The following is a 27,533-nucleotide window of genomic DNA, read 5'->3' on the forward strand; positions in this document are numbered from 1 at the left end:
AAAAAAAACATGCATTATAGTAAAAAGGCGACTTTTACATCTCATGTCGACTGACTGTTTCGATTGTAATGTGTGCAGATCTGTTATTGGTCCACACGAGGTTGAGAGATTTGCAGGAGCAGACGCTGCTAAATACTTGACGCAATCTCACGAGACATTATGAGATTTGGGTGATTATTGTTTACATTGCAAAAAAAAAAAAAAAACGCCATGAGAACCGAACCGAATCGATACGGATTCACCTAAAGCCAACTTTTCCCGAGGGCAAGACTGGATTTGATACGAGGAATATAAACGTAGCCCAACTTTGTTTTGATCGCACTGGACCAGCAAAGCATCCCCGACACGGCGAGGAAAAAGTAGGGGTTAAGTGACGCCAGTATTAAAGACATCATTTATACCTGGCGAAGATAAGGGGGCAAATAACTCGGGGCTCGCCATTGTGTGGACGGGGAGTCGCCATATCGCAACAGTTATGGTGCTCGGCGACGGGGATGTGAAGGGGATCCCCGTCTAAGGAGCGCTCAAAGGCGGGTCCGGGATACCCTCAACTACCGAGGCCTCCCGAGCGGAGGGGTGGGGGGAATCCTCCGTCGGAATCTGGCTGTCTGTCGGCCGTACCCGGAGCTCAGCGCGCGACCCTCGCTCACCAGTGTCACGCGAGGCCCGAGGCTGTGAATGCGGCCTACCCCGTAGGGGCTGACTTGCACCGGGGAAACAACGGGAACGCCACCCGGGGATTAACAACAGGTCCGGGAAAGCGAGAAAACGCTCGAGTGCAGTGAGTATCTCGGCCGGAGTTGTCGAGTGAAAGAATGGAAGTCAAAGATGCTAATTTGATTCGAGCGTCGTGGCAGCAACATCTTGACAACACTAGAAAGATGCGTCTTTTATCACAGACGAGCTGAGCTAACGCTAGCCGGCTGCCTTCATTTTGTTTCACGCGTCCCCTTATGAAACATTTCAGCAGACATATCTACATATTGGCTCCTCGTGACCTTTATTTGTCACGCATGTTTGGCTATAACACCGTAAACACTGACATTTTAGTGTCATTTTTAATTTGCGTTAGCGTCAAGGGGTTGATGCTAACGTGAGGGGCTCGTTAGCTCGTTGCATATCATTCCTATCGTCAACATTACTTTATAAAAGTCACTCTGTGGGTCACTTAGTCCTCCCCGAGTTATTAAAATCATCCAGAGATAGACCTGTTAATGTTGCTTCAATGAATCAATAGGTGATTTTATCTTTAATAATCAGTCAGCAGACTCTAATTAATGCCTTTGCGTCGAATTAATAACAGTAAATTAGCACATATGTACACCAATTTCTGTAATTTAGGGTGGCAGTTCATCTTTGCCTTTATGACCTTTGATAGGTAGCTCCAGCTGCATACATACTGTAACTTGGGCCTCTAAATTTAATGACAGGGTGTTATCACATGATGATGGCATTTAAAAAAAAAAAAGCCTCCAAAGGCAGTGAATTCATGCATTAGGCCTCGTAATACATAGTCTCTACCTTTGAATATTCGTACAGTAGACATGGAAATATGTTGGGGTGACCTAGAGATGAAGGACTACTCGGTGTCCTCAGCAGTGACTCATCGAAACCTATGTGTTGTGAAATACTGTTCTCGCTTGACTGTACGGTACCCCGGCGACGGCGCCCCCTTGTTCATCTGTGCTCCCTTGTCTCCGCAGCCATGATGGAAGAACTGCACAGCCTGGACCCCCGGCGGCAGGAGCTGCTGGAGGCTCGCTTCACCGGGGTCGGCGTGGCGAAGGTCAGGTTTCTCGAGCCGTCGGATTTTGGCCACGGCATATCTTTCTCTCGGCGGCGTTCCTTTGTGCGGACGGCCTGGTATACGTGTGTGTTTTTTGGCTGCCGTAACATGACATCTCCCCCCCTCGCTCGTGATGTAGTGCCTGCATATACAAGTGGCGGTGCCTGCCAAGAAGGCCACAGACGGGATGGAAGTGCAAAGGGGGGAGGGGAGGCCGGAGAAGAACGCTGAAATAGTTGTTAACCAGGTGCGAGGGAGGTGGCTGTGTTGTCGCCCCGTCGTTGCAGAAGGTGATCTTTCAATGGTTCCGGAAGGAGAGGAGGTGCCAACGGCGGGCCGAAAGCCAACCGTAGGCAGCGCTTAAGCCCGGAGCGTGGCACGGCTGCCGGCTCCGCAGAGAAAATGGCGGCCAGATGCCATCCTACTTGACGAGAGAGGCCAGAAGAAGCCTTTTTTTTGTGCCATTGAAAAAGTGATTTGACAATTCCGGACCATCACTATTTGGTCATGAAAGAAAATACATTTGAAGTTTAGTGGGGCTGAAATTACTGAAAAAAATCTGATGAAAACCCCAGTAATTCAATGCAAAAATGGCTGACAAATTATTATGTAGAAAGGTGATAGTGGCATCACATCATCAGCGGCATGCCTAATGTTGAGGGAGCCATTTTAGGGAGGGTTCAGTGAGAGAGCGCTCGTGTGCTCTGAATGACAAAGTTGCTCTCCCCACACATTGGGCAGCGCCTGTGGAATTCTGATGCGATTTGTTTGAGTGACAAGCCGGGGAAGAGCAGAGGCATCACACGGTCGCCCGTAGCAACAAGACAGCCTCGGCTTTTTACTCGAGTCCGCGACGTGTTCCATTAAAATGAACACGAGGCAGTGTGATAGAACGGTTTCTCCTTCCAGGGCTCGGGCCAGAGTCAGAATGAATCGTCCAACCAGAGTCTGTGCAGCGTGGGCTCGCTCAGCGACAAAGAAATTGAGGTCAGTAAAGCTGAGCATCCTGTTTTCTAGTAATTGGCATATAAGTACATGAAATGCGAAATGGAATCTCCCCACCCTTCCAGACTCCAGAGAAAAAGGCAAATGACCAGAGGATCCGGAAACGGAAAGCGGACCACTTTGATGGCAACCAAGGTGAGGAGTTGCCTTCCATCACAAAGAAAATGAAGCCCCCCATTTGTTAACTGACAAAGCATGACTTAAAAGTTCATTTATGCGAAACAAATCCTAAAATCTGTTCTTTTGGTCCAAAATTATAGGCGGAGTTTGACTTTTGTGGGAGGGGAGCAGGGCAAAACATGTTGAGAACCCCGAAACACAGTGTCAGCAATAAAATTAACTTAATATATACAGTATAATAAATAATAATAATACATTTTATTTCTAGAGCGCTTTTCAAGCCACACAAAGTGTATATGTATGTATTGTGGCGTGAAAAAGTATCTGAACCTTTTGGAATTTCTCACATTTCTGTATAAAATCACCATCAAATGTGATTTGATCTTTCTCAAAATCACACAGATGAAAATACAGTGTTTGCTTCAACTAAAACCACACAAACATTTAAAACAGGTTTTCATATTTTAATGAGGATAGCATGCAAACATTGACAGAAGGGGGAAAATAAGTAAGTTAACCCTCTGCGTAAGGAGACTCAGGCTAGGTTCATACTACAGGTCTTAATGCACAAATCCGATTTTTTGTCATATCTGTTTTTTTGGCGTGCCCGTTCAGACTGCCTTTGTCCATTGAGACCATTCAAGTATTACGCATGCGCACTAATTCGCAGTCCGACGCGCGCTGAGCAAGACGACCCGCATGCGCAGAAGCATCAAAACAAATTACCACACATGCTGGCTGTCATCCGTCATTCCAGGGATATCATATTTTTCTTTCTAAAAAGAGGACACAAAAAACAGACATAAATAATCCCAGTTTAGGCTTATGTTCAAAGTATATGGATAGTATGCACGCACTGTCCGTGCATGTCACACGCTCATACGGGCAGTTTGCCCCAACTTTCGGCCATGTAAGCAATGTTGAAATATTGCTTATATGTAGCAGAAAGAAAACCGATCATTCTCAGGCTTATCCTCAACCCATTTTTATTTTATTTTTTTAATGAGTGTTGTCAAGTCCGACCCTTCCTAAAAAGCCGTGTTCAAGGCAAGCTAGGCGCTAATGACGCACAGCTGCACTGCTACCGTAGCGTCTCTCTCGCTTTTTGATGAACGTAATTGCTGCGTGAATTCCGATTCGAGAGACTGGACACTTCAGACCGCCGCGACAGTCTGGAAAAATGTGGCCCAGATCGGATTTGAACCACATACAAAAGTGGCCCAGATCTGATTTGAAATGGTCCAGTTCTATGCGACTTGTCACGTTCAGACTGTCAAGTTAATGCCTCACTCGAGTCGGAAAAACGTGAAAAAATCGGATTCGTGCATTAAGACCTGTAGTATGAACGTAGCCTTAAGGAGCAATTGAAACCAATTTTTATCCAAAACAATTTAAGTCAGGTTTGTGCCCCCTCACTGATGAGTGGGTTAAAGCTGCCCTGCACGCTCTAAAACACACTGGGTACTGTCTACAAATGGCGAGAGTTTGGCACTGTTGCCTCTCTCCCGAGAAGTGGCCATCCACAAAGATGATGCCAAAAATTCAGCGCATAATACTCAGAGAGGTAAAAAAAAAGAACCCTAGAGTGTCTGCTAAAGACTTAGGACTGCACGGAGGAAGCCACTGCTGTCTCAAAAAAACATTGTTGCTTGTTTAATGTTTGCAAAAAGGCACTTGGACACGCCACAGAAGTTATTTTGTGGACTGATGAAACCAACGTTAAACTGTATGGGAGTAACACACGATGTTATGCGTGAAGGAAAAATGGAACAGCTCACCAACATCAGCACCTCATCCCCACCGTGGTGGAGGGAGCATCGTGATTTGGGCTGTTTTGCTACCTCACGGCCTGGACAACTTGCAATCATTAAAGGAATAATGAATTTGAAAGGATGTTTTGCAGGAAAACCTAAGGCCATCCGTCAGACAGTTGAAGCTAAAAAGAGGATGGATGCTGCAACAAGACAATGATCCAAAACACAGAAGTAAATCAACTTCAGAATGGTTTCAGAAGAACAAAATACACACGTTGTGGAGTGGCTCAGCCAAAGTCCAGACTTGAACCCCATTGAGATGCCGTGGCATGACCTAAAGACAGCGATTCATGCCAGACATCTCACTGAACTACAGCAGTTTTGTAGAGAAAAATGGGCCAAGATTAGTCTTGATCAATGTGCCAGACTGATCTGCAGCTACAGGAAGCGTCTGCTTGAAGTTATTGCTGCCAAACGGGAGGAGGGGCGCAAAATATTAAATGTGATACTTCACTTACTTATTTTTCCCCCTTCTGTCATTTTTGCATACTATCCTCATTAAAATATGAAAACCTATAAATGTTTGGGTGGTTTTAGTTAAAGCGGAAACCGTTTTTTTCATCTGTGTCATTTTGACGAAGATCAGATCACATTTCAAGGTGATTTTATGCAGAAATGTGAGAAATTTGAAAAGGTTCAGATATTTTTCATACCACTGTATATACATCTTGACACTGTTCATCCTCAAGCTCAGTTGTTGAAAGATTAGGTTTTAAAGAATTCTAAATATCCATCTTGCCTCCTCTGGTGTAGTTTTGGCTTAGAAAATCAAAGGACCGTCTCTAAGGTCACATGATTGAGTCGAAAAATAATTTCAACCCAATATAATATACTTTGTAGGATTCTTGTTCATTTCATTCATTTTTGTTATTTGTTGCATTGCTTTATAGACAACATTTCAATGGCCAGGTCTTTATTTTAAAGGGGAAGTTCAGAATTTTTAACATTAGGCTTAATCTTCAAGTTAGCAGGGGTTTAATCAGTCGGTGGAGTTAATTTCAACAAATTCCATACAGTTTGTCAGTTACTTGTTAGTTTCAAGGCTCTGGAGTGGCTAAGCTAGCGCGAGTCAATGGCGCCCACTTAGCATGCCAATTAAAAATGATATTAACAGATCTAACATAGTTTTGGTGAGAAGGTTAATAGTTTTTTTGTTGTTGGTCGTGAGCTACATTTCCACACAAATGCGCATTGAGGTACCATGTAGCTTAGTAAGGAAAGGTATGAGAGTCATTTTTTTTAGTGTCCCAGAGATCGCAAAACTTTAAAAAAGCGCATTAATCAAGATTTTGTCAGCTGTTGTTTGCGTGTATCCGTCTGCCAAAACAGCCTGTTAGCACAGATATAAGTTCATTCAATTACATGCAATGACCTTTTTAGGCTGCTTTCCCCTCTCCTCCCTCAATCTCCGCCTATGTCCAAAATGACTGAATTAATAAGCGTATCCTAACATGGTGCATCTTCATCCATCCACAGTTAAAGCAGGAACAAGGGGACATAAAATTAGCGATTATTTTGAGGTAAGTTTGAAAACGGTCTTTTGGTTTTTCTGCCTGGTTTCAACCTTTACCCATTCAATGGCTTCCCTGTCCCTTTTCTTGTCTTTTCCTTCTGGCTGTCAAGTTTGCGGGAGGCAGCGGTCCCGGTACCAGCCCAGCTCGGGGGGTCCCGCCAGTGGTCCGCTCTTCCCCGCAGCACTCCCTTTCTAATCCACCAGTCACAGTGAGTGTCTGTGCGTTTTCCAAGGCATTCTGTACTCACCTGCTGTTTCTTATCTTCCATGCTTAATAACAACGGCAGCTAAAAGCTCTTTTCTACTACATTTGCATGGCATGTTTAAGTGATCTGTAAACGCCTGCCTATGTAAATTGTATCGTAAGACAAATTGTAACGGAAGTATGAAAACATTTGTTAAAGTGGTAGGACAAAATATCGAAATTGTGATATATGATGATACTTTGTCACCCTAAAAGATATTTTCCTGCCAAGAATCGATAATTGTTTTAAAAAGGTGCAAAAAAAAAAAGAGCAAAAATAAAAATAAATGAGGATCTATGCACAAAAGAACAATTGCCTAACGTGCAAAGCAAAGGTCCGCTAGCTTAAATGCAGTTAAACGCTAATATTTTATTTACAGAACAAATCTTAAAAACACATATTCCCACAAGAAACTGCCAAATATACCTCTTAACTAAATTACCAATGCAAAAACAATCATATTAGCATATTATAAAAAAAACTTACAACCTTATGTTGGTCTTAACAGGGAGCAGCTGGATCCAGCCATGTTAGATGAGTTATGTTATATTCACCGGTGCCACTAGAGGACAGTGTATCCACTCAAATCAATAAAACTAAATGCAAACACTTTCAAAACAAACAATTACAACGCACGTTACTTAAACAGATCCTCGAAGCAACAAAAATTGATTCAAAGCTTTATTCTATTCAACTTACTCAAGTTAATCGGTTAATCGTTGCAGCACTATTCACCATACAGCAAGCATGGCATATTTTTAGACGGAAACAAAGGAAACACATCAACAACCTTCCTACTGCTTTAGTGCTACAGCGATTAATCGATTAACTCGAGTAATTCGATTGGAAAAAAAGATTCGAATTACATTTTGCTGCTTTGAGTATTTGTTTGATTAAAGGCGCATTGAAATGGTTTGTTTTGAAAGTGTTTGCATTTAGTTTTATTGGTGGAAACACTGCCCTTTAGTGGCAACTCATTTCACATGGCTGAATCCAGCTGCTCCCTGTTAAGACCAACCTAAGCTAAGTTTTTGTTTGAGCTAATGTTTTTTTTGTTCTAAATAATGTATTCATAATTTAGTTTATTGGTATATTTAGGTCTTTTTTTGTCAGAATATGGGTTTGAATCATTTGTTAAGAGCATCGTTAAAAAAAAAAATTAAAAAAAACTTTATAGCATTTAAGCTAGCGGACTTTTGCTATGAGAGTTAGCCAATTGTTCTCTCGTTGTACTTAGATCCTCATTTATTTTTATACCATTTGAGGCTCAGCTCAGGTATTTTAATTTACTATGTTCCTTATGCGATTACTCGATTATTCGAGTTCATCGATTAATCAACTACTAAAATAATTGATAGCTGCAGCCCTATACTGCTTGAACATTATTTCACAGATGAACTCATTGGCTGCAGCTGACGGCGATAGACGCCCATCCGCTTTTAATTAGGGGACGTCTGTCGCCATTAACGGCAGCGAAACGTGATCGTTCCACGAGAGCTGTCACAAACGACTATTTTTGTCCTGATTAGTCAGCCGACTATTTTTACGATTGGTCGACTAATCAAAAAAAAAAAATTATATATATATTTTTTTTTACTAATTTAGCAATGAAATTTTTGTTGACTCTTATTAATTCGCAAAAAAAAAAAAATTGGAACACTTAAATTCCTAACTAAAGTGCAAATAAACATGTAAATAGCAATAATAAATAACAAATAAACATTAAGGTCAAATGCTGATAGCATTAACAAGTGGAATGGAATATAAACAGATTCAGAACACTGACTTCGTCTTTCCAACATGATTCAAAACAATTCTTAAAAAGAAAATCTAGAATTAATATTATAGTATACTACTACTGTTTATATATAATAGTATTATAATTATTATTCATTGCCAATCAGATTTTTCATAAAGGGTGTCATTTTAAAGCTATTCTTGGTATAGAATCTGAATTCTGAAGCATGTGGGATTAACTCCAGAAATCGTTATCTATATGACGCACAGGACATGCTTTTATTTTGAAATGTTCACTAGAAGTACTTTCGCGAAACCGCTAACCGTAAGCTATACATTCGCAAAAAAACAAAAAAAAAAAAAAAAAAAACATTTTTCGTCATTGCATGTGGTGTCAGTAATAGATTTTTTTTTTTTTTCGTTTGCAAATGCTTTTAACCAGCGAATTTTCATGTTTGAAGTGTCACCTTTTAACTGCAAGTTTGCGATTTGGAGAAGACTGCCAATGTTTAATAGAAGGCTAAAGTAGGTTGTCTTTTTTTCCCTATTAGCCTCAATGTGGCAATGCTAGCGTTGAGAGTGTTTAATATACTAGATGTGTTTCATTATTTTGTATGTCTAAACTTAAATTCTTCAGTGTGTTGATGACCAATAAACGTGTGAAAAGTCTTATATGCCATCAACACGCATGTGTACATGCATGCACAAATGTATGCACGTATGCACTCTTGCAAAAAAACGCTGCCTTGAAAATTACCACCCTCATTTTTATTTACCGTGCGATAAATGTACTCATTGTATATCGCGACAGGCTTAGCAACTTTAATAAAAAATGTCGTTAGTTAGTTAGATGGACTTACGATCTGCCAGCTTCTTGTCTCCTGTCGTCTTCCAAAATTACAACTAGGTGACGGTGCGTTAGGTGGTCATTCATGGCCGCAAGCTTGGCATTGAAGAGACAGGACACAACAGTGTACCCTCCTTTGTTTTGTTGAAATAAGTCAATGTTTTGGCCACTCTGGTGTGCTTTTTTGGCTTTGTACCGCTTTCCCCATTTGTATACAGAGTGTCTGCGATTCTTAACTTTCCGCGCATATATATTTTTTAACCCTTCATTAGTGTCGACGGGATGTTGTGCTCGTCGACGCATTTACGTCATCGATGACGTAGACGAGTCGGGACAGCGCTACATTCCACCTCCATTGCCGTCAATGGGTGTTTTCAAGATAAATTTTGGTCTTTTGTCAACTAGCCAAATTTCTGAAAGTGAAGTATTTTTCCTGTTTCGAAGGTACAGCAGGGAAGCCCGTCATCAGTGGGCTCAGCCAACACGGAACACTCATCATGCGCTCTGAAACCCGCCGCCCTTTACCTGCTCCACAAAGCCACACAGGTACATCATCAAACAAAGGGACGTCCTTCTCCTTTATGAACCGAAACCGCTGTTTTTCTCCGTAGTCTGACCTTACTATAGAGAGGCTAATCGCGATGGAGAACAACAAAAACTCTGACTTGGAGAAGAAGGAGGGACGCATCGACGACTTGCTGCGGGTAAGTGTCGCGTATCCGCTGAAGACGCGTGGCTCGTTCCCGTCCGAGCTCATTTTCCGCTCGGCAATGTGCTTCAGGCTAACTGTGACCTGCGGAGACAAATCGACGAGCAGCAGAGGATGCTGGAGCGATATAAGGAGCGCTTGAATAAGTGCGTTACCATGTCCAAGAAGCTGCTGATTGAAAAAGTGCGTATCTATTAATCGCGAGCGCTGGCCGTTACCTCGCCTTCCATTGATCGGCCGCTCCTTGTTTCCCGTCGCAGTCCAAGCAGGAGAAGATGGCGTGCCGCGACAAAAGCATGCAGGACCGGCTACGGCTGGGCCACTTCACCACGGTCCGACACGGAGCGTCTTTCACCGAGCAGTGGACGGACGGCTACGCCTTCCAAAATCTAATCAAGTAAGCGACACCGCGCGAATAGAACTGCGCTGTCATACTTTGACAACCCAACGAATTGCGCCAAGTTTCGGTTAAGTGACTGGTCAGAGGCAGAGTTGTTTTGGCAGCCCTTTTAATTTTCGTCTTTGTCTTTTGGACGAAAATACTTCGTCTTAGTCATTCCAAAATGTGTTCGTATTCGTCAGTTTTTCATTGACGAAAACTTTGTCTCATTTTAGTCGACAATGACCGTATTTTTCAGGCTATCAGCCGCTACTTTTTTCCTTAATTTTGAATCCTGCAGCCTATAGTCCAGTGCAGTTTATTTGGGTTAATAGGCAACACATCCCTCCAAGCATGCATTGCAGCAGCACTACAGATGTAAATAACAATCAAAATTCATGTTCTGTGCTAATTATATCTTCAGTTACTGCTCCAGGTCTTTCATTAATTGCTTGTTATAATATTTGGTATCGCTTTATTTGACATTTTTGTCATAAAACCGTCATAATTATGACATGACACTTGCATGGGCATTAATGAATTCATGTGACAGACGTAATTACGTGTAAATTATGTCACTAACTCCATATTATGTCCAGCTTGGATCTTTTACAGCCATTGAAAAGTGACATAATTTGCTAGTTGACACCAAATGACATCTGTTATAAGCATTCATTCATGCTCATGGCAGTGTCATGTCATAATTATGATTGTCTAATGACGGTCTTAAGACAACACTGTCAAATAAAGTGTTACCAAATACCATAACTAGCAATTAATGAAACAACTAGAACAGTAACTGAACAAATAATTAGCACAAAACATTCATTTTGATTTATTTACATCTGTAGCACTGCAATGCATGCTAGGAGGCATGTTGGACAACAGTGTGTTGACAGCAGGTGGCAGAAGAGGTTGACTGTCTCCCCCCAAGGGAGCAGTGATGGCCAAATGAAGGTTCTTGAAGCAATGAAGCTTTGAAGTTCAAAGCTTTATTGTGGTTTATTTGGTTTTATGACAGTCATACGATGACGCTGCCAAATGAAGTGTTAGCGGTTAATATGTTTAGGTGTAAACAACCCATAATACAGTGAGGACACCTGCTCCTTATAGTCCGGTGCGGCTTATCTGTGAGCAGATGCCGTTTTCGGGTCACATTTTGTGGGTGGCGGCTTATAGTCAGGTCCACCTTATAGTGTGAAAATTACGGTACTTAAAATGTTTTTGACAAACGAGCACATGTTGTAGCATCTACAAGGACAACACTAACTTGGTGACGATAATACACACTCAGCAGGAAAAAAACTCAATTATTTTTAATAACCTGTACTACACAAACTGTAATTAAAAAAAAGTTGCTCGAAAGCCAGAGGCTCGCCATGATAAATGCTAACGCGAATGCTACGCTAACGGTATGAGTTACATTTAGTGCGTGATGATTACTCAGCACTAGAGGTGTGCAAAATTTCCGATTCTTAGATTATTCGCGATTCGGCCGTGGAAGATTCGAGAATGATTCACAAAACATCCAAATTCCAATTATTGAAATATGCCAAGTAAAGCGGAAGTACAACACACTCAGCGCGCCGCGCGGTCAATGAGGAATGGAGCGAGAGTAGCTTAACATCATGCTTCTCATTACCCGGCCCCTCGGGTAATGCCAATGCTCAACTCACGGCTCTAGCTCAACTCATGCCACGAGATAAAAAAAACACAAAAACATACCTGACTGCTGCCGAAAAGCTGCCACAAAGTACATCCACATAATGTTACGGTAGATATCATTTATATAGGACTAGATGCAATGTAGATTCGGTAGCGTTAGCAGCACACCTACAAAAAGCTAGATGCGGGCGTTAGTAAACGGCCTCCATCTTAAAGCAGTCCAGTTCACTTCCCTGCAAGGCTGTTGTAGCGTACCTTCCAAACAAACCTAATTAACTTTTTATGTAAAATACTCCTAAATCGGTAAAATATTGACTTGAATCTATCTTTAAAATAGTTTTAAAACTTTCACATGTCGAAAGTAGACAAAAGGGAAATTATGGAATAACGGGAGCAATTTTAACAACTTTAACGGTTGATTCACAACATTAAATTAATTGAATGTAGTTTAAAGCTGCTGATACAGAATGGGGACTGGAGTTTTTTATTTACTGTTATTTTTGTATATTTGTTTACTACTATATGTTAACTTGATACTGAAATAGTAGTTTGGTTTAGCCTGAGAGTGTTTTTGAACAATTTTGGAACTTATGTACAAAACATTTAAAAAAAAAAAAAAAAAAAAAAAAAGGAGGGGGGTGCATTGATAATCGTTTTATAATCGAATCGGAGCCTCTGAATCGGAATCGAATCGTTAGGTGCCCAAAGATTCCCAGCTCTACTCACACAGACCTTGAAAGGCTAAAGTAATGTTACATATTCTCTCTAGCCAAGATAAGAAAACAAATCTTACCATGGGGTTTCAAAACAAGTCTGGAGAGGACACTGGGGAGTGCAGTGGGCAGCCACCCTCCACAAACGTGTTTTACATGTTCGTTGGCCCTTCTCCTCTAAGCCGCGGCCGTCTGTAAATTTTCCGTAGCCAAAGTATTCCCATACCAGCGATTTTAACTTCTTCGATTGGGGAAAAAATTTCAGTAGTTTCACCTCCTCCATCTATTGTGTAGCACAGCTGACTCACTGACACTGAGTAACAACCAGTGGGGGAGGGTTGAGCCTTGCAGCTAAAATGGCTAATACCGTAGGGACAGTATAAAGGAAATTTTTTGCGGTTTTGAACACTTTTTATACCATGGTATACCTTTAAACTGGTAATTGCCATGTGTATAGTTAGAGCCGTGCAATGAACTATGATAGACATCGAATCCCTGTTAAACTGGCAAACGCTCTCTTTTCCTTCAACGTTGCCATCGCTGTACTTCCCAGACAACAGGAGCGCATCAACTCGCAGCGAGAAGACATCGAGAGACAACGAAAGCTGCTGGCCAAGCGCAAGCCGCCCTCCATGGCGCAGACGCCGCCGCCGAACCTGGAACAGAACAAACGCAAAAGCAAAGCCAACGGCACAGAGAGCGAAGCGTATGAAAATGCACTTGAAAAATCCCACGCCCTTCCTCATTTGTGACCGCGGCGTTTTTCCGGCAGGTTATCGCAGGCGGAGTACCACGAGCAAGAGGAAATCTTCAAGTTAAGATTGGGCCACCTCAAGAAAGTAATGCTTCGCCGGTGTCACGGCTAACACGGTCGAAGACGCGCGCGCTGACGGGTTTTTTTGCCGTGGTTTGCAGGAGGAGGCCGAGATCCAGGCGGAGCTGGAGAGGTTGGAAAGAGTCCGCAACCTGCACATTCGCGAATTGAAAAGAATCCACAACGAGGATAACTCCCAGTAAGATATCTTCTCGCAATGTCATTTTTTTCCTTAGTCTTGTACAACCCCTAGCAAAAAGTATGTAATCACCAGTCTGGGACGAGCACTCACTCAGACATTTTATCATGTAGAACAAACTCTGATAAAAAGCTTGAAAAAAATAATGAATTAGTTGAAAAGTGAAACTCTTTAGCATTCAGAAACATCATAAAAAACATTGTGGTGGTCAGTAAATGTTACTTTCATAGAGCATGTGCAGGGAAATATATGTGTGGAATCACTCCATTCTGAGTAAAAAAAAATATGGAAACATGAGAAACGAAGAAATAAAAATCAAAACACATCTGTTAGTATTTAGTAGCACAATCTCTGGCTTTTATGACAGCTTGCAGTCACTGAGGCATGGACTTGATGAGTATTCTTCATCAATTTGGTGCCAACTCTCTTTGATTGCAGTTGCCAGATCATCCTTGCAGGTCGGACCTTGCTGTGGAACATTTTTTTCCATTTCCACCGCAGGTTTGAGATCTGGGCTATTTGCAGGCCATGACATTGACCGGATGAGTCTTTCTCCAAGGAATGCTTTAACAGTTTTAGCTCAGTGGGATGATGCATTGTCATCTTGGGAAAATGACAAACATATTTTCAACTGAAGGTATAAGAAAGCTGTCTAAAATTTCAGTGTACACTTGTGCATTTATTGAAGATTTAACCACAGTCATCTCCCCGGTGCCTTTGCCTAACATGCAGCCCCATATCATCAAAGACTGAGGGAATTTTAGGTTGTCTTCAGACAGTCAACTTGGTAAATCTACCTGGAACAGCACCATACAAAAGTTCCATTATCATCACCTTGTCCAATGCAGATTCTTGACTCTTGACAAGGTGATGATGCTGGAACTTTTTTGTTTTGTCCAATGCCCATTATTGACTCTTGACAAGGTGATGATACTGGAACTTTTGTTTGGTGCTTTTCCAGTGAGGTTTACAAAGATGACTACCTGAAGAAAACATCAAAATCCCCTCAGTCCTAGATGATATGGGGCTGCATGTCAGGCAAAGGCACTGGGGAGATGGCTGTTGTTAAACCTTCAATAAATGCACAAGTTTACATTGAAATTTTAGACCGCTTGCTTATCCCTTCAATTGAAAACATGCTTGTCATTTTCCAAGATGACAATGCATCATGCCACAGAGCTAAAACTGTTAAAGCATTCCTTGGAGAAAGACTCATCCACTCAATGTCATGGCCTGCAAATAGCCAAGATCTCAACCCTATTGAAAACCTGTGCTGGAAATTGGGGAAAAAAATAGCTCCGATCTGCAAGAATGATATGGCGACTGCAATCAAAGAGAGTTGGCATCAAATTGATGTCATAAAATCCAGAGGTGGTGCTACTAAATACTAGAGATGTGTTTTGATTTGTTATTTCATTGTTTGTTTCTCATGATTCCATATTTTTTCCCTCAGAATGGAGTGATTCCATACATATTCCCCTGCACTTGCTGTACAAAGTAACATTTACTGATCACGACAATGTTTTTTATTCATTTCTTTTAGTGTTTCTGAATGCCAAAGAGTTGCACTTTTGAACGAATTCATTATTTTTTCAAGCTTTTTATCTGAGTTTGTTCTACAGGATAAAATGTCCTAGTGAGTGCTCGTCCGAGACTGGTGATTCCATAATTTTTGCTCGGGGATGTATATTGCTAACTTTTCTCCCGCGCTCGCAGATTCAAAGATCACCCGACATTAAATGACCGATACCTGCTTCTCCATTTACTCGGACGTGGAGGTTTCAGTGAAGTTTACAAGGCGAGACGACTATTTGGCATTTTTCACCATCAGAGGTAGATTCTGAATTACTCAACTGATGTGTTTCAGGCCTTTGATTTAACGGAGCAAAGGTACGTGGCCGTCAAAATCCACCAGCTCAATAAAAACTGGAGGGATGAGAAAAAGGAAAACTACCACAAGTGAGTGACGAGCAAAAACGCATCGATTCCGCCCCCGACTCTTTCCTGCCAACCGGTATGGCGTATGTTTGTTTCAGACACGCGTGCAGGGAATACAGAATCCACAAAGAGCTGGACCACCCGCGAATAGTTAAACTCTACGACTACTTCTCGCTCGACACAGACTCGTGAGTCCCTCCTTGGTTTTGCTCGGGAAGAAGACGCGACGGTCGATTTTAAAGGAGCTTTCGTCTTCAGGTTTTGCACAGTCCTGGAGTACTGCGAGGGCAACGACCTGGACTTCTACTTGAAACAGCACAAGCTGATGTCTGAAAAGGAGGGTCGCTCCATCATCATGCAGATTGTCAATGCTCTCAAGTACCTCAACGAGATCCGGCCACCCATCATCCACTACGACCTCAAACCTGGTAGCCGCACTAAGCCACACGGTTGCTAACCGTCATATGCTATTGTTTAGCCACAACTGACTGATTTTACGACACTATGCGGGTGTGCCCTGGTCCTCATGGAAAACGCAGTCTTCCTTAAGGCGAAACACTACCGCTTTTGTCCACTGGTGTGGCTGAAATTGACCAAAACTTAAAAGTTACCAAGTGTTACTTTAAAAGCATTAAACTCAGTGGTTTGAGGCATTAAAAATAATGTAAACTTGACGGTTAAAAAAAAAAAACTTTTAAAAAAATTATTATTTTTTTACATTATTTATTAGAGTTGTCTGAGTAAGATAAGATCATTATGGGATAAGAGAGCCGATGATATCAGCCGATACACATCAACACACATCATACGCCATGGGGGAGTTCCAGCAAAGGGCGGTGGGTTGGGCGGCTGGGTAAAAATTCCATGCACTACCCCGAGCCGAGCTCTCCTATTTTAATGCATACATTGCACTACCCTCCCCACACAATCCCATCATGGTGATGGGTAATGGCTGTCAGTTGTGGACCTGGCAGCCACAGTTATAGGGTAGTAGGTGGGTCCCAGACTTTTTCTCTATGGCGTGGCTCCCGGGGCGTGGCCTCCCCTCTGCCGGGTCTGCCGGCCGCGGTGGTGAGAGGAGGTTGGGGCTCCAGTCTCGCAACGCCCCACGGCGGGTCCTCGGTGTTCTCCTGCTTCCGCCTTCACTTCTCTTCTCTGCCTGGGTGTCCGCCCTGCGCTCTGGCGCGGGTCGCTGGCTGGACACTGGTGTGTCGGCTGGGTGTCGCCTGCTCCGGTGGGGGCCCTGCCCTGCCCTGAGCTTGGTGGGTCTTTGGGGGTCCTCTGATGTGCCGTGCCGGCTCGGGGGCTGCGGCTGTGGCTCGTGGGCCGTGTGGGCGGGCGTGGGGGTTGGTGGTGTGTCCCCTCTCCCCATCCCTGAAGGGCAGTTGATGGGGGCACGAGTGGCCCGGGGAATCACCCTGGATCCCAGGGGGGTGACGATGGCTCCTTTGCTGGGCTGCGGGAGGAGGGTTGGGCTACACAGACCCCAGACACTCGGTTAGATTGACCTAGTAAAGAATTTTAAATACCACAAACGGTAGCAGCACAAACGATTGCCATCATTTTTATATAAATTTGCATCTGATGGGGGGCCAACTTCACTGACCTAACGTAAACGGCTGCATTTACATTTTTTGCAATTCAACTGTAGTAAGCATCCATGGCTCCTATAAAAGATTATGCAGTATGTACAGGGCGGAAGACACAGACAAGACTGAAAAAGCAGTTTCTGCTCTTGCACTCCTCTTTGAAAGAAACTGCTGTATTTTAAGCCAAAGCAACTGTTATGTTTGATAGAACAATATGTCTATATGCTGCCATAGCAGATTCATGGCGCATTAATCCCCCGAACTATGTTTAATTTGTCCGTTTTACCCTGAAAACCCCCGTTTACAGACGTGGCGCAACCGCTTTTGTTTCAACCCAGCCATAAAACAAAGGTAATTAATTATAGATTTTAGAATCATTAATTGAGGTCTTCTATTTCGTTTAAAAAAATTTTTTTTAATTATTCATTCACATATTTTAAACTTTTAAACAAAAGACGTCACCTATGAAAAAAATGGCGTCTGTAAAAAAGTCACGGATATCTAGCTCATAACTATGGCTTAATTTTATTTATTTTTTGTTACTGTCGCATTTTCTCCGATATGTTATGATTAACAATCGATCCCCCCCCAAAAAAATTGAAAAAAAAATTATAAAAGGGTAAATCTATGAAAAAGAAAATCTCGACCACTCCTTGTGTCTGCGATTTCTGAATCGCGACCCTTGATATATTACCATGTTTTACCCATAAAATCCCCCCAAAATCCAGCTGTAGCCATTCACAGCTGTGTCTTGGCACTCAGTGATACATGCTACATGGAGTTTTTGGATCGAAACAAGGAAAGTACTTGATCATATCTCATTAAAGTCATGGCGTCTGTAATTCTGCTCTCGCGTGCTCTCACCTCCAGATAGGGTTTTGCTGTTTAGAAAACCTTTTTTTTTTTTTTTTTTAAATGCCCTCCTGTTCAAAATGTTTCTTACCACAGAAAATTGAGATTTTAAGCTTTCCAATGATGTATCACACATGCATATCGGACAATTTTGAAAGTTGGCCAAATTGGGGGTCTTAGAGCGGAACTTCAAGTCACCTGAGTGTTTTCTGCCATAGATCACAAAGTGAAATTTTTGGTCTTATTCAAATGTCAACTATTTCATTCAGGTAACATCCTGCTCGTCAACGGCACAGCGTGCGGGGAGATCAAGATCACAGACTTTGGCTTGTCCAAGATTATGGACGACGACAGCTACAACTCGGTGGACGGCATGGAGCTCACGTCGCAGGGAGCCGGCACGTACTGGTGAGATAACTGCTCAAATACGTCAACGTGACCTTTTTATTTGGCTTCTTAATTCTGCTGCTGCGCCTTTAAGGTACCTGCCGCCCGAGTGCTTTGTCGTCGGAAAAGAGCCGCCCAAAATCTCCAACAAGGTGGACGTGTGGTCCGTGGGAGTCATTTTCTACCAGTGCTTGTACGGCCGCAAGGTAGGGAATGTTTCAATGCCGTTGATGGATGGCACTCACAGCAGGGGGTGCTGAAGCTCATGTTGTGTTTTTCGCCATCAAAAAACAGCCATTTCGGTCCAAATTTGTCATGTGCTTTTTCTCCATACAAGGCGTCCACATTGGCAGTACACACACATGCTGGATAGTTGACGTACTACTATTAGGCTACTACAAAGACAGCGTTTTGTTTCACCTACAGTGTGTGTTGGAGTTTTTGTATTGGAACTAAAAGCGCCCATGTATTGTCATTTAAATCCCCGCAGCTAGACGGCGAAATGACACATTTGAAAACTAAAAGGTCCAATAAACCTCGTTTTAACACCCACCAACCACTCAAATAAATAAAATAAGCGCTCTGCATGGCGGCAGCTCAACAGCCACAACAAATTATCGCTGCACAATATTATAATTTGTCATAATCATCTTAATTTTTGTCCTCAAATTATCGATTTTTTTTTTTTTTTTTTCAGAAGAAATCATTGCTCATTCATTTTTGCACCACCTCTGTCAACAGTTAACGTTGCCGTTCCAATAGCATCTTCTTCAACGTGACCCGGTAGCAAGCAAGGTGTCAGGTGGTGACCATGTTTTTAACACACAAAAAAACTTTTTCAAAACAGATCTATTTAATCCTCAAAGTTAAAGTGCCTGTGACAGCATAAAAAAAGTCTTCAATAGCATTATTATGTGAATTATAATCATATTTTGAGACTATTTGACTAATTTCGACTAAATACAACAATTTGGCAAAGCGCAGATGATAAATTAGTCTTTTAATCTGCTGTTTAGCCTGTCATTCTAGCGCTCTAGCGTCCCTAGCTGGATGATGACGTTGGTAGGGTCACGATTTCATCTGATTTAGAATTCAGCCCACTGAGGGGCAAGATTCAGAATGAGGAAAATACGACAGAGAGCAGCAAATGTCATGATTGTTTCAATCTCTACTCCTATTTTTACAGGATATTCTTTTTATATAAGTATTTTTAAACTAACTAAATGGTATGGTTATGACACATAACAGTCTTGTGCTGAATGGAATATGAAATAAAAATGCATTTATTCAGTACGACATGGCAAAATTATTCCAAAATGGTCAAAACTGTCGACTTCTTGCATCTCCCGAATGATATTTTATGCCACCGGAGTTAGTGCAGCTTTTGTCATTTCCCTGCCCCGTCTTCGGAGACGGAGGAAAGGGTGAACAAACCAGGAGGTGTGACAGCTAGCCGACATGCTAACCCGAATCGTGCGGCGTTTCTAAGTCTTATTCTCGCCTTTCAAAGTGAAAAATCACACAAAACTACCCCGGATCATATCACACGGCAGCTCAGATGTCGATTGTCTTCACCGATAGTATAGTTTCTTATATTTACTGTTTGTATTACTCTAACACACTCAGTATAAAATAAATAGCACTTATACCATAGTTTAAGGAAAACCAGTAGAATATAGAGCAGGGGTCCCCAAACGTTTTCCTTTGAGGGCCACATAACTTTTCCCTTCTCTGATGAGGGGCTGGAGTCAGTTTGTAACAGAAAAAGTGTGACGATTGCAGGAGTGGCTAAATATAAAAAATTGTTTTTCAGAAAGCCACAATCAAATAACCCTTTCTGGATTCTTCATGGAACAAAAGTAAATAACATAAAAATAATGTAATGTAATATAATATAATAAATAAAATAGATAATAACCAAATAAACCTCTCTGGGTTCTTCACAGAGAAAAGCAAGGAAATAAATAACGCTATTGAGAAAAGAAAAAAATCAAAATGCTCACTGGTATTGTTCAGGGGGCCGGACCAAATGTGGAGGCGGGCTGTATCCGGCCAGTGGGCCGTAGTTTGGGGACCCCTGATGTAAAGCATAAGAGATACATGATGCCTTCTTATCACGGAAGCCCAACGTGTGCGTTATGCAACTGACTGAGCAAGATTGACACTGACAAGCCCACGTCGGCGTTGGCGGTGGCTAGAAGCGTGCGAAATTTCCGATTGTTAGATTATTGGCGATTCGACCGTGGAAGATTCGAGAACGATTCACAAACATCCGAATTCCGATTATTGCATTATACCAGGTAAAGCGGAAATAAAACGCAGTCAGCGCGGTCTTCAGGACGCAATAAGGAACGGACCGAAAGTAAATATCATGTTCAATTCATGCCGCTAGATTAAAAAAAATAATAATAATACCTGACTGCGACCGTCAGTCGCTACAAACAGCGCCCAGTTGCTAGTTGCTACAAACATACGATACATATACGACTATGTATCTAGAACAAGAAGTGAAATGACAGACGACGGCTGCGTTAGATCATATACCAAGAACTAGATGTGAAATGATACTTTCCCGCGCTAGTAAACAGGCGCCATCTTGAAGCAGTAGACTTCTCTACAAGGCTCTGTTGTAGCGAACCTAATTACTTTTTATCTAAAAAAAAAAAAAAAAAAAAAAAAAAAAACTAAATCGGCAAAATTTTGACTTGAATCTATCTTTAAAGATGAAACAGTTTTAAAACTTCCACATGTCGAAAGTAGACAGAAGGGAAATTATGGAATAACAGGAGCAATTTGAACAACTTTACTGGTTAATTCACAATATTAAATTAATTGAATGTAGTTTAAAGCTGCTGATATAGAATGGGGACTTGAGTATTTTATTTACTGTTTTTAACGGTTAACTTGATACTGAAATAGTAGTTTGGTTTAGCCTGAGAGGATTTTTGAACAATTTTGGAACTAGTGTACAAAAAATTAAAAGCAGGGATGGGGGGTTTGTGGTGCATCAATAATCGATTTATAATCGAATCGGAGCCTCTGAATCGTAATCATAATCGAATCGTTATGTGCCCAAAGATTCCCACCTCTGGCGTTGGCGGTGGCACCACCAACTATCAAAATTAGCTCTCCCGGACGGTCCAGAACAAATGGCGGGACGCCTTGTCCCAACACAAGGAACACCGGAGAACGCCGGATATCCAACTGATAACACGACTGATGAGACTCCAAGAGCCCCTTTGACGCTGAATTGGCAAAATCCACAACTCTGGTTGCCCTGACAACAGTAACTCCCAAATCCTCCTGTCCAAGCCACAAACAGCCAATAAACAACACCTAAACACACCCTTTTTTCCTGCCCACGGCCCGCCCCGTGAGAGCCTTCAAAAGACTGAGTGTTTAACTTAGCCTTGCCATTTTTCTCGGGAACCTTTTGTTGACCTGTGATATGATGATCCTGAATCCTCGCCTCGGTCCCTCAGTGCTGTATGATAGCTGTCGACTTGGAATAAATTGTCAACTTGTGTTTCGAAGCCATTTTCCAGCTTTCAAAATTTAGTCCGTACAAGTGGTTAAGATTAAGGTAAACGCGCGGAGAGTAGCCTTTTGGCCTGGTTGTCGGGGTTCCGCCGGCCCGGGTCTGATTTCAGTCCAAAAATATACGATTGCTAATCATACCTTTCGGCCAGAGTTTAATTTCGTTTTAATTTTATTTGACCATGTTGTTTCGCAGTTAAGAAACTTAAATAACCATTTGTACGTACTAGTGTGAGCAGAGATCCAATGAGCAGGCATAAGCCAAGGCCTCTTTGATAAAGTACAAAGACAGCCTTTTAATTGAGCGCAAAGTCCATCTTGTTTTTACCAAGGCTCCCCAAGTGTTTGGCAAAAGGTGAGACCGCTCTGTTTTTTGTCTTTTTTTGGTGAAGCCTTTCGGGCACAACCAGTCTCAACAGGACATCCTGCAAGAAAACACTATCCTGAAGGCCACCGATGTGCAGTTCCCGCCCAAACCGGTCGTTACTCCGGAAGCCAAGGTAAGGTAGATCTCCTCCCCCTTTAGTTTTTACCTTCGCACTGTAACCTTTTGCACTCTGGCAGGCGTTCATCCGGCGCTGTTTAGTGTACCGGAAGGAGGACCGTATCGACGTACACCAGCTTTCCAACGACCCCTTCCTCATGCCGCACATCCGCAAGTCGGTGGCCTCCTCGGGCAACTCGGCCATGGCGGTGGCCTCTACGTCCAGCTCCTCTAACAGCAGCGCCTCCAACTGAGATGCCGCCTGACCACAATATACTTCTCCTAGCATCCGTCATGAGGAGAAGACATGTCCAGTGCTGGTCGTAGGTGTGAAGGTGGGCTTTTCAGCGTTTGGGGGTTTTCTGCTTTCAAAAAAAAAAAAAAAGAAAAACAAAGTGTAGAAATGCTTCAGCTAGGCATTAAGGACAAGACTGTTGTGTCTCTCCGTTGCTCGTAAACACATGCTTGAGCCCCCTCTGGTGGACGTTTTTCGCGCACCAAATCTGCTCCACGGTCCCAGAATTTGTGTGTGCGGTGTGCGCCTCCTCGCCGCCCTCTCCCCGTTAGCCCCGTGACCAAAGTTTTTCACCAGATGGTGGCGCCATTCGTCCGAAGCGGATGCAGTGCGGAACGCTACGCTCCCTTACCGACCCACCCTCATCTTCTTCACTGACACTTTTCGGGAAGAGCAAAACCATTTTTATGGAGAAAAATGTGTTTTTTTTCTCAAGTTGCCTTTAATTAGAACTTTATTGTTTTTGTTGAGCCCGCCCGCCCGCCCGCCCGCCCGCCTTCTACCCCCTCTGACTTCCTACCGCAAACACACATATTTATTTAGGTATGTTTGAATTCAAGTGTTGGCCATTTTAAAATGCAAGGGACTGATTGACCTAGTACTTTTTGGGGAAGGAGAGTTCGGGCCTTAGCAGAAAGTTGCATAAACCATTAAAAACTATTGTTTCAAACGTGTGCTGTCACTGTCTGACTGAACAAAAAAAAAAAAAAAAAAAAAAAAAAGAACTTTTCGGGGCTGACAATTGACTTTTAAAATGGGGAGATGTCACCTTAAACATTGAGAACCATGTTAAATGTTAGAGTTGTTCCGATCATGTTTGTTTGCTCCCGATCCGATCCCAATCGTTTTAGTTTGAGTATCTGCCGATCCCGATATTTCCCGATCCAATTGTTTTTTTTTTTTTTTTTATCCCGATTCATTTCCAATCATTCACTATAATTTTTCCCGATCATATACATTTTGGCAATGCATTAAGAAAAAAATGAATAAAACTCGGACGAATATATACATTCAACATGCGTTGGGAAATAACAGGGTGCTAAGAAAAAGATCAACTACTACCTTGCTTCCCCACATTGCTTCCCACGATATTTCTAATTGTTGAGAGAGGGATTGTAAGGCTTTAGCCAATTAAAAAAAGGCTCCAAAGACTGCCAAAAGTCACTCTACTCATTTAACGCTGCCTTTTAGCTCTATATATAGGTAAAACGGCGCCATTATAGATTGAACGCTACAATGCGTGAGTAGGTCGTGCAGCGCATGCGGTAATTGCGTTAAATATTTTAACGTGATTAATTTTTTTTTTTTAAATTACCGCTATTAACACGATAAATTTGATAGCCCTACTTTAAGCCAAAACTAAAGACTCTGGATGACTGTAAGACATTTTGTCTGTAACGATATAATTAAAAAATATATTTTAAAAAAGGCATGTCCGATATTTTTGTTGCCGATTCCGATACTTTGAATTGGCATCCCGATCGATCAGGACATCTTTATTAAATATACTTTAAACAAAAGATGTACGTACAGTGGTATGAAAAAGTATCTGAACCTTTTGGAATTTCTCACATTTGCATAAAATCACCATCAAATGTGATCGAATCTGTCAAAATCACACAGATTTAAAACCAGTGTCTGCTTTAACTATAAATACCCAAACATTTATAGGTTTTCAATTCATATTGTAATGAGGATAGCATGCAAACAATGACAGAAGGGTAGAAAATACGTATGTCAACCCTCTGCTTAAGTAGACTTAAAGAGCAATTGAAAACAATTTTAACAAACAATTTAAGTCAGGTGTGTGCCCAATCAGTGATGCTTCAAGTTTTGTTTGTAATTGAAAATTTTAGCAAACACTTGGTTAAGAAAGAAGAATTTTATAAATGTTTACAAGGGCTGTCATATTTATCGCGTTAACAGGGCGGTAATTAATTTTTTAAATTAATCACACTAAAATATTTAATGCAATTAACGCATGCGCGGCACGATCCACTCCCTCATTGTCGCTTTCAACCGATATTGCCGCCGTAATTCGTTTATACAGAGCGTCAAACGAGTGGAGTACATACTAACAGCCTTTTGGAACTGTGCTTTTATTTAGTTAAAGACTTAACATCCTTCCCACATCAATTGAAACATTGTGGGAAGTGTGGTGGGGAAGAATGACAATAGTTGTTCAATTTCCTAGTATCTTATGTTGTTCCCAACGCAGAGAAGATATAACAAATGGTGCCACCACGCACAGTCATGGTTGCACTTCCCATCATACATTTGGGCAGAACAGTTAAATGGCTACAGTATCATTTACTGAAAGCTCAACAAATACACTAGATGGCAATATCTAGTCACAATATACAAAGTAGCATTTATCCTTTAAGAATTACAAGTCTTTCTATCCGTGGATCCCTCTCACAGAAAGAATGTTAATAATATAAATGCCATCTTGTGGATTTATTGTCATGATAAACAAATACAGTACTTATGTACTGTATGTTGAATGTATATATTCGTCTTTCCATTCCAACAATAATTTACAGAAAAATATGGCATATTTTAGAGATGGTTTGAATTGCGATTAATTACGATGAATTAATTTTTAAGCTGTGATTAACTCGATTAAAATTTTGAATCGTTTGACAGCCCTAATGTTTACAATACGTTTTTGTGCTGGCGTAAAAAAAAAGTGAAAATTAATGATAAATCTTCTTAAAAACATTTAGTTTCTGACTGTTCACAACTTTTTGTTCACGCGCCGCCAATTTGAAAAGCAAAAGGTCGACCCGTCTGGGAAACTTGGGTATCGTCATAAAATCACAGTTCTCCAGCAGAAAATACAACTTGTTCACATGCAATTTTCCACAAAAAAAATTACACACAGTTACTCATTAAGTATTCCTTTCACTGGACACTTTTTTTACTTGAGTACATTTTTGGGATGACTACTTTTACTTCAGTATTATTATTTTGAAAAATGGATTGGAAGTCAATGGCAGTGAAACGTGATCATGTCCAATTATACAAAAGAGATTTAATGTTACTGCAAAATAGAAGCGCAATAATCTTACCCAAAATGAGCCTTAACCCCTTCTTGCCAAATTGAAACACTTAGAATTTCATGATTTTGAAATATTTCCTCAAAAAAAAAAATGGATGCAAGTCAACCCATGCATCTTCAGGTTCCATGAGAAAGAAAAAATGGGATTTAGCAAGAGATATAGATATTACACATATATATATAATTACACATAGCCTATTCATTTTTTTCTTTTTTACAAATGTGAAAAAAAGGTTTCATTAAGACCTATTTTTCAAATTTTGTGATTCTCTTCATATTGCAGGCATTAAAGAATTTTTAATATACCTAAAATTCAAGGGCGTAGGTTTGCATAGGGACGGTAGGGACATAACACTAGCAACTTTTCAGGATGCTCCAATTGTCCCCACCAACTTTTAAGCAACCATATTTGAATTATATAATTTAATTGGCTGATGACTTGAACAAACAAACACGCATACTCACGCAACCCCGACAGAAATACATGTCAACATGCCACCTCCTCCACCCCCTTTAAAGACGAGGGATATTAGAATTTTTTTTCGGCCAGCCACAGCAGCAGCTGTAAGTAGACGTCAATTTTGTGGAGGTGGGGAACACGCCACTAATTTTGCTACTGAAAGTCTGACCTGCATCACAGTTAGCATAACATTAAACCAGGGGTGTCCAAACTTTTTGCAAAGAGGGCCAAATTTGGTGTGGTAAAAATGTGGGGGGCCGACCTTGGCTGACGTCCTTTATGTAGAACAATATATTTAAGCAAATTTTAGCAAGCCATTCTGTGTGTCACATATGCTTTATTATTTTTTTAAATGAATACATTTCAACAATCTCAGTTCCACGGAATCTCAATTCCACGGAATCGTTTGGCAGTATATCTAGCCTTTGTGGCGTTCTCTTTCGACTCTCGGGCTCTTGTGAAATACTGCTGCTGTGAAATTAAACTAGCTTCAACTTGCTTCAATTTCTCGCTAATCGCTACGCATCTTCCTTGTAATCTTGTGGTACATGTCAGCGTGTCTTGTTCGGGAACATCGCCTCACATTTGACTCTTTAAAAACAGCGACTGTAGACAGTTGTTGCGTATTTTAGTGAAGAAATAGTCCAATTTCCACCTATCCTTGAAGCGCCAGCCGTCGCAGTCGACTTTCTTTTTTTGTTGATTGTCGCCATTTTAGAAAATTGGGAGTAAAGGGTAACACGGGGGAATGTTGCTTAGAGTGCTGCTGCCTTTTCGTGGGTAAATGAGGAGCAGCATTTAGTGTGTAAGATACTTCATATTCTGGTAGCAGTACTGCTGACCAATTTATTAAGTCTGTGTGCGGGCCAGACGTTATTGATTTTATGACAGAGGCTGGGGGCCGCATTTGGCCCCCGGGCCGGACTTTGGACATGTCTGCATTAAACTGTGTGAACTTGCTAACCTGCAAAACTCGAGTTGAAAGCAGCTTAGAGATGTTTCCTCCTGTACTGTGTGTGTTTTCTACCATTACCGTTAATTCAACTGCATTTATTCATTAATTAAAATATTTATTTGTTTTCTCCATCATTCATTTAAAAATTTATTTGCAGTTTATGCAAACATTTCTTTAAAAAAAAATAACACAGAAAATTTTGTTTTCTCAGTCATTCATTTAAAAATTTATTTGCAGTTTATGCAAACATTTCTTTAAAAAAAAAAAAAAAAAAACACACAGAAAAATACAACCACTGTTTATATGAAGAAAGGGATTTCCCCCACTTTCTCCCTTGAAAGTAACAATTTTAACTCTTTTCATTTTTACGTAGGCAACACATCAGCATATTTGTGAGAAATGTAGCCCTGACCCCCATTCACCCAATCT

The 27,533-nt window shown here is 41.4% G+C and overlaps 1 protein-coding gene across 2 annotated transcripts; it reads left to right on the forward strand.

Annotated features, from left to right (window-relative positions):
- The first annotated feature begins 108 nt into the window (after positions 1 to 108).
- Positions 109 to 27,280, forward strand: tlk2 (tousled-like kinase 2). Of its 2 annotated transcripts, XM_057861370.1 has the most exons (21): positions 109 to 781; positions 1,704 to 1,786; positions 2,696 to 2,773; positions 2,857 to 2,926; positions 6,202 to 6,245; positions 6,349 to 6,447; positions 9,512 to 9,613; positions 9,679 to 9,771; positions 9,849 to 9,959; positions 10,037 to 10,173; positions 13,087 to 13,239; positions 13,306 to 13,372; positions 13,449 to 13,546; positions 15,263 to 15,344; positions 15,414 to 15,505; positions 15,583 to 15,672; positions 15,743 to 15,912; positions 18,195 to 18,333; positions 18,407 to 18,518; positions 22,242 to 22,349; positions 22,414 to 27,279. In XM_057861370.1, the coding sequence occupies exons 2-21, from the start codon at positions 1,706 to 1,708 to the stop codon at positions 22,585 to 22,587; spliced, it is 2,100 nt and encodes a 699-aa protein (XP_057717353.1). In that variant the 5' UTR covers positions 109 to 781; positions 1,704 to 1,705; the 3' UTR covers positions 22,588 to 27,279. The 2 variants fall into 2 exon arrangements, with proteins under 2 accessions (XP_057717353.1, XP_057717354.1); XM_057861371.1 differs by lacking the exon at positions 109 to 781 and having other exon boundaries at positions 1,706 to 1,786; positions 22,414 to 27,280.
- The last annotated feature ends 253 nt before the right edge of the window (positions 27,281 to 27,533 follow it).

This window comes from Corythoichthys intestinalis, chromosome 16 (assembly GCF_030265065.1).
Source record: "Corythoichthys intestinalis isolate RoL2023-P3 chromosome 16, ASM3026506v1, whole genome shotgun sequence".
Taxonomy (NCBI): Eukaryota; Metazoa; Chordata; class Actinopteri; order Syngnathiformes; family Syngnathidae; genus Corythoichthys; species Corythoichthys intestinalis.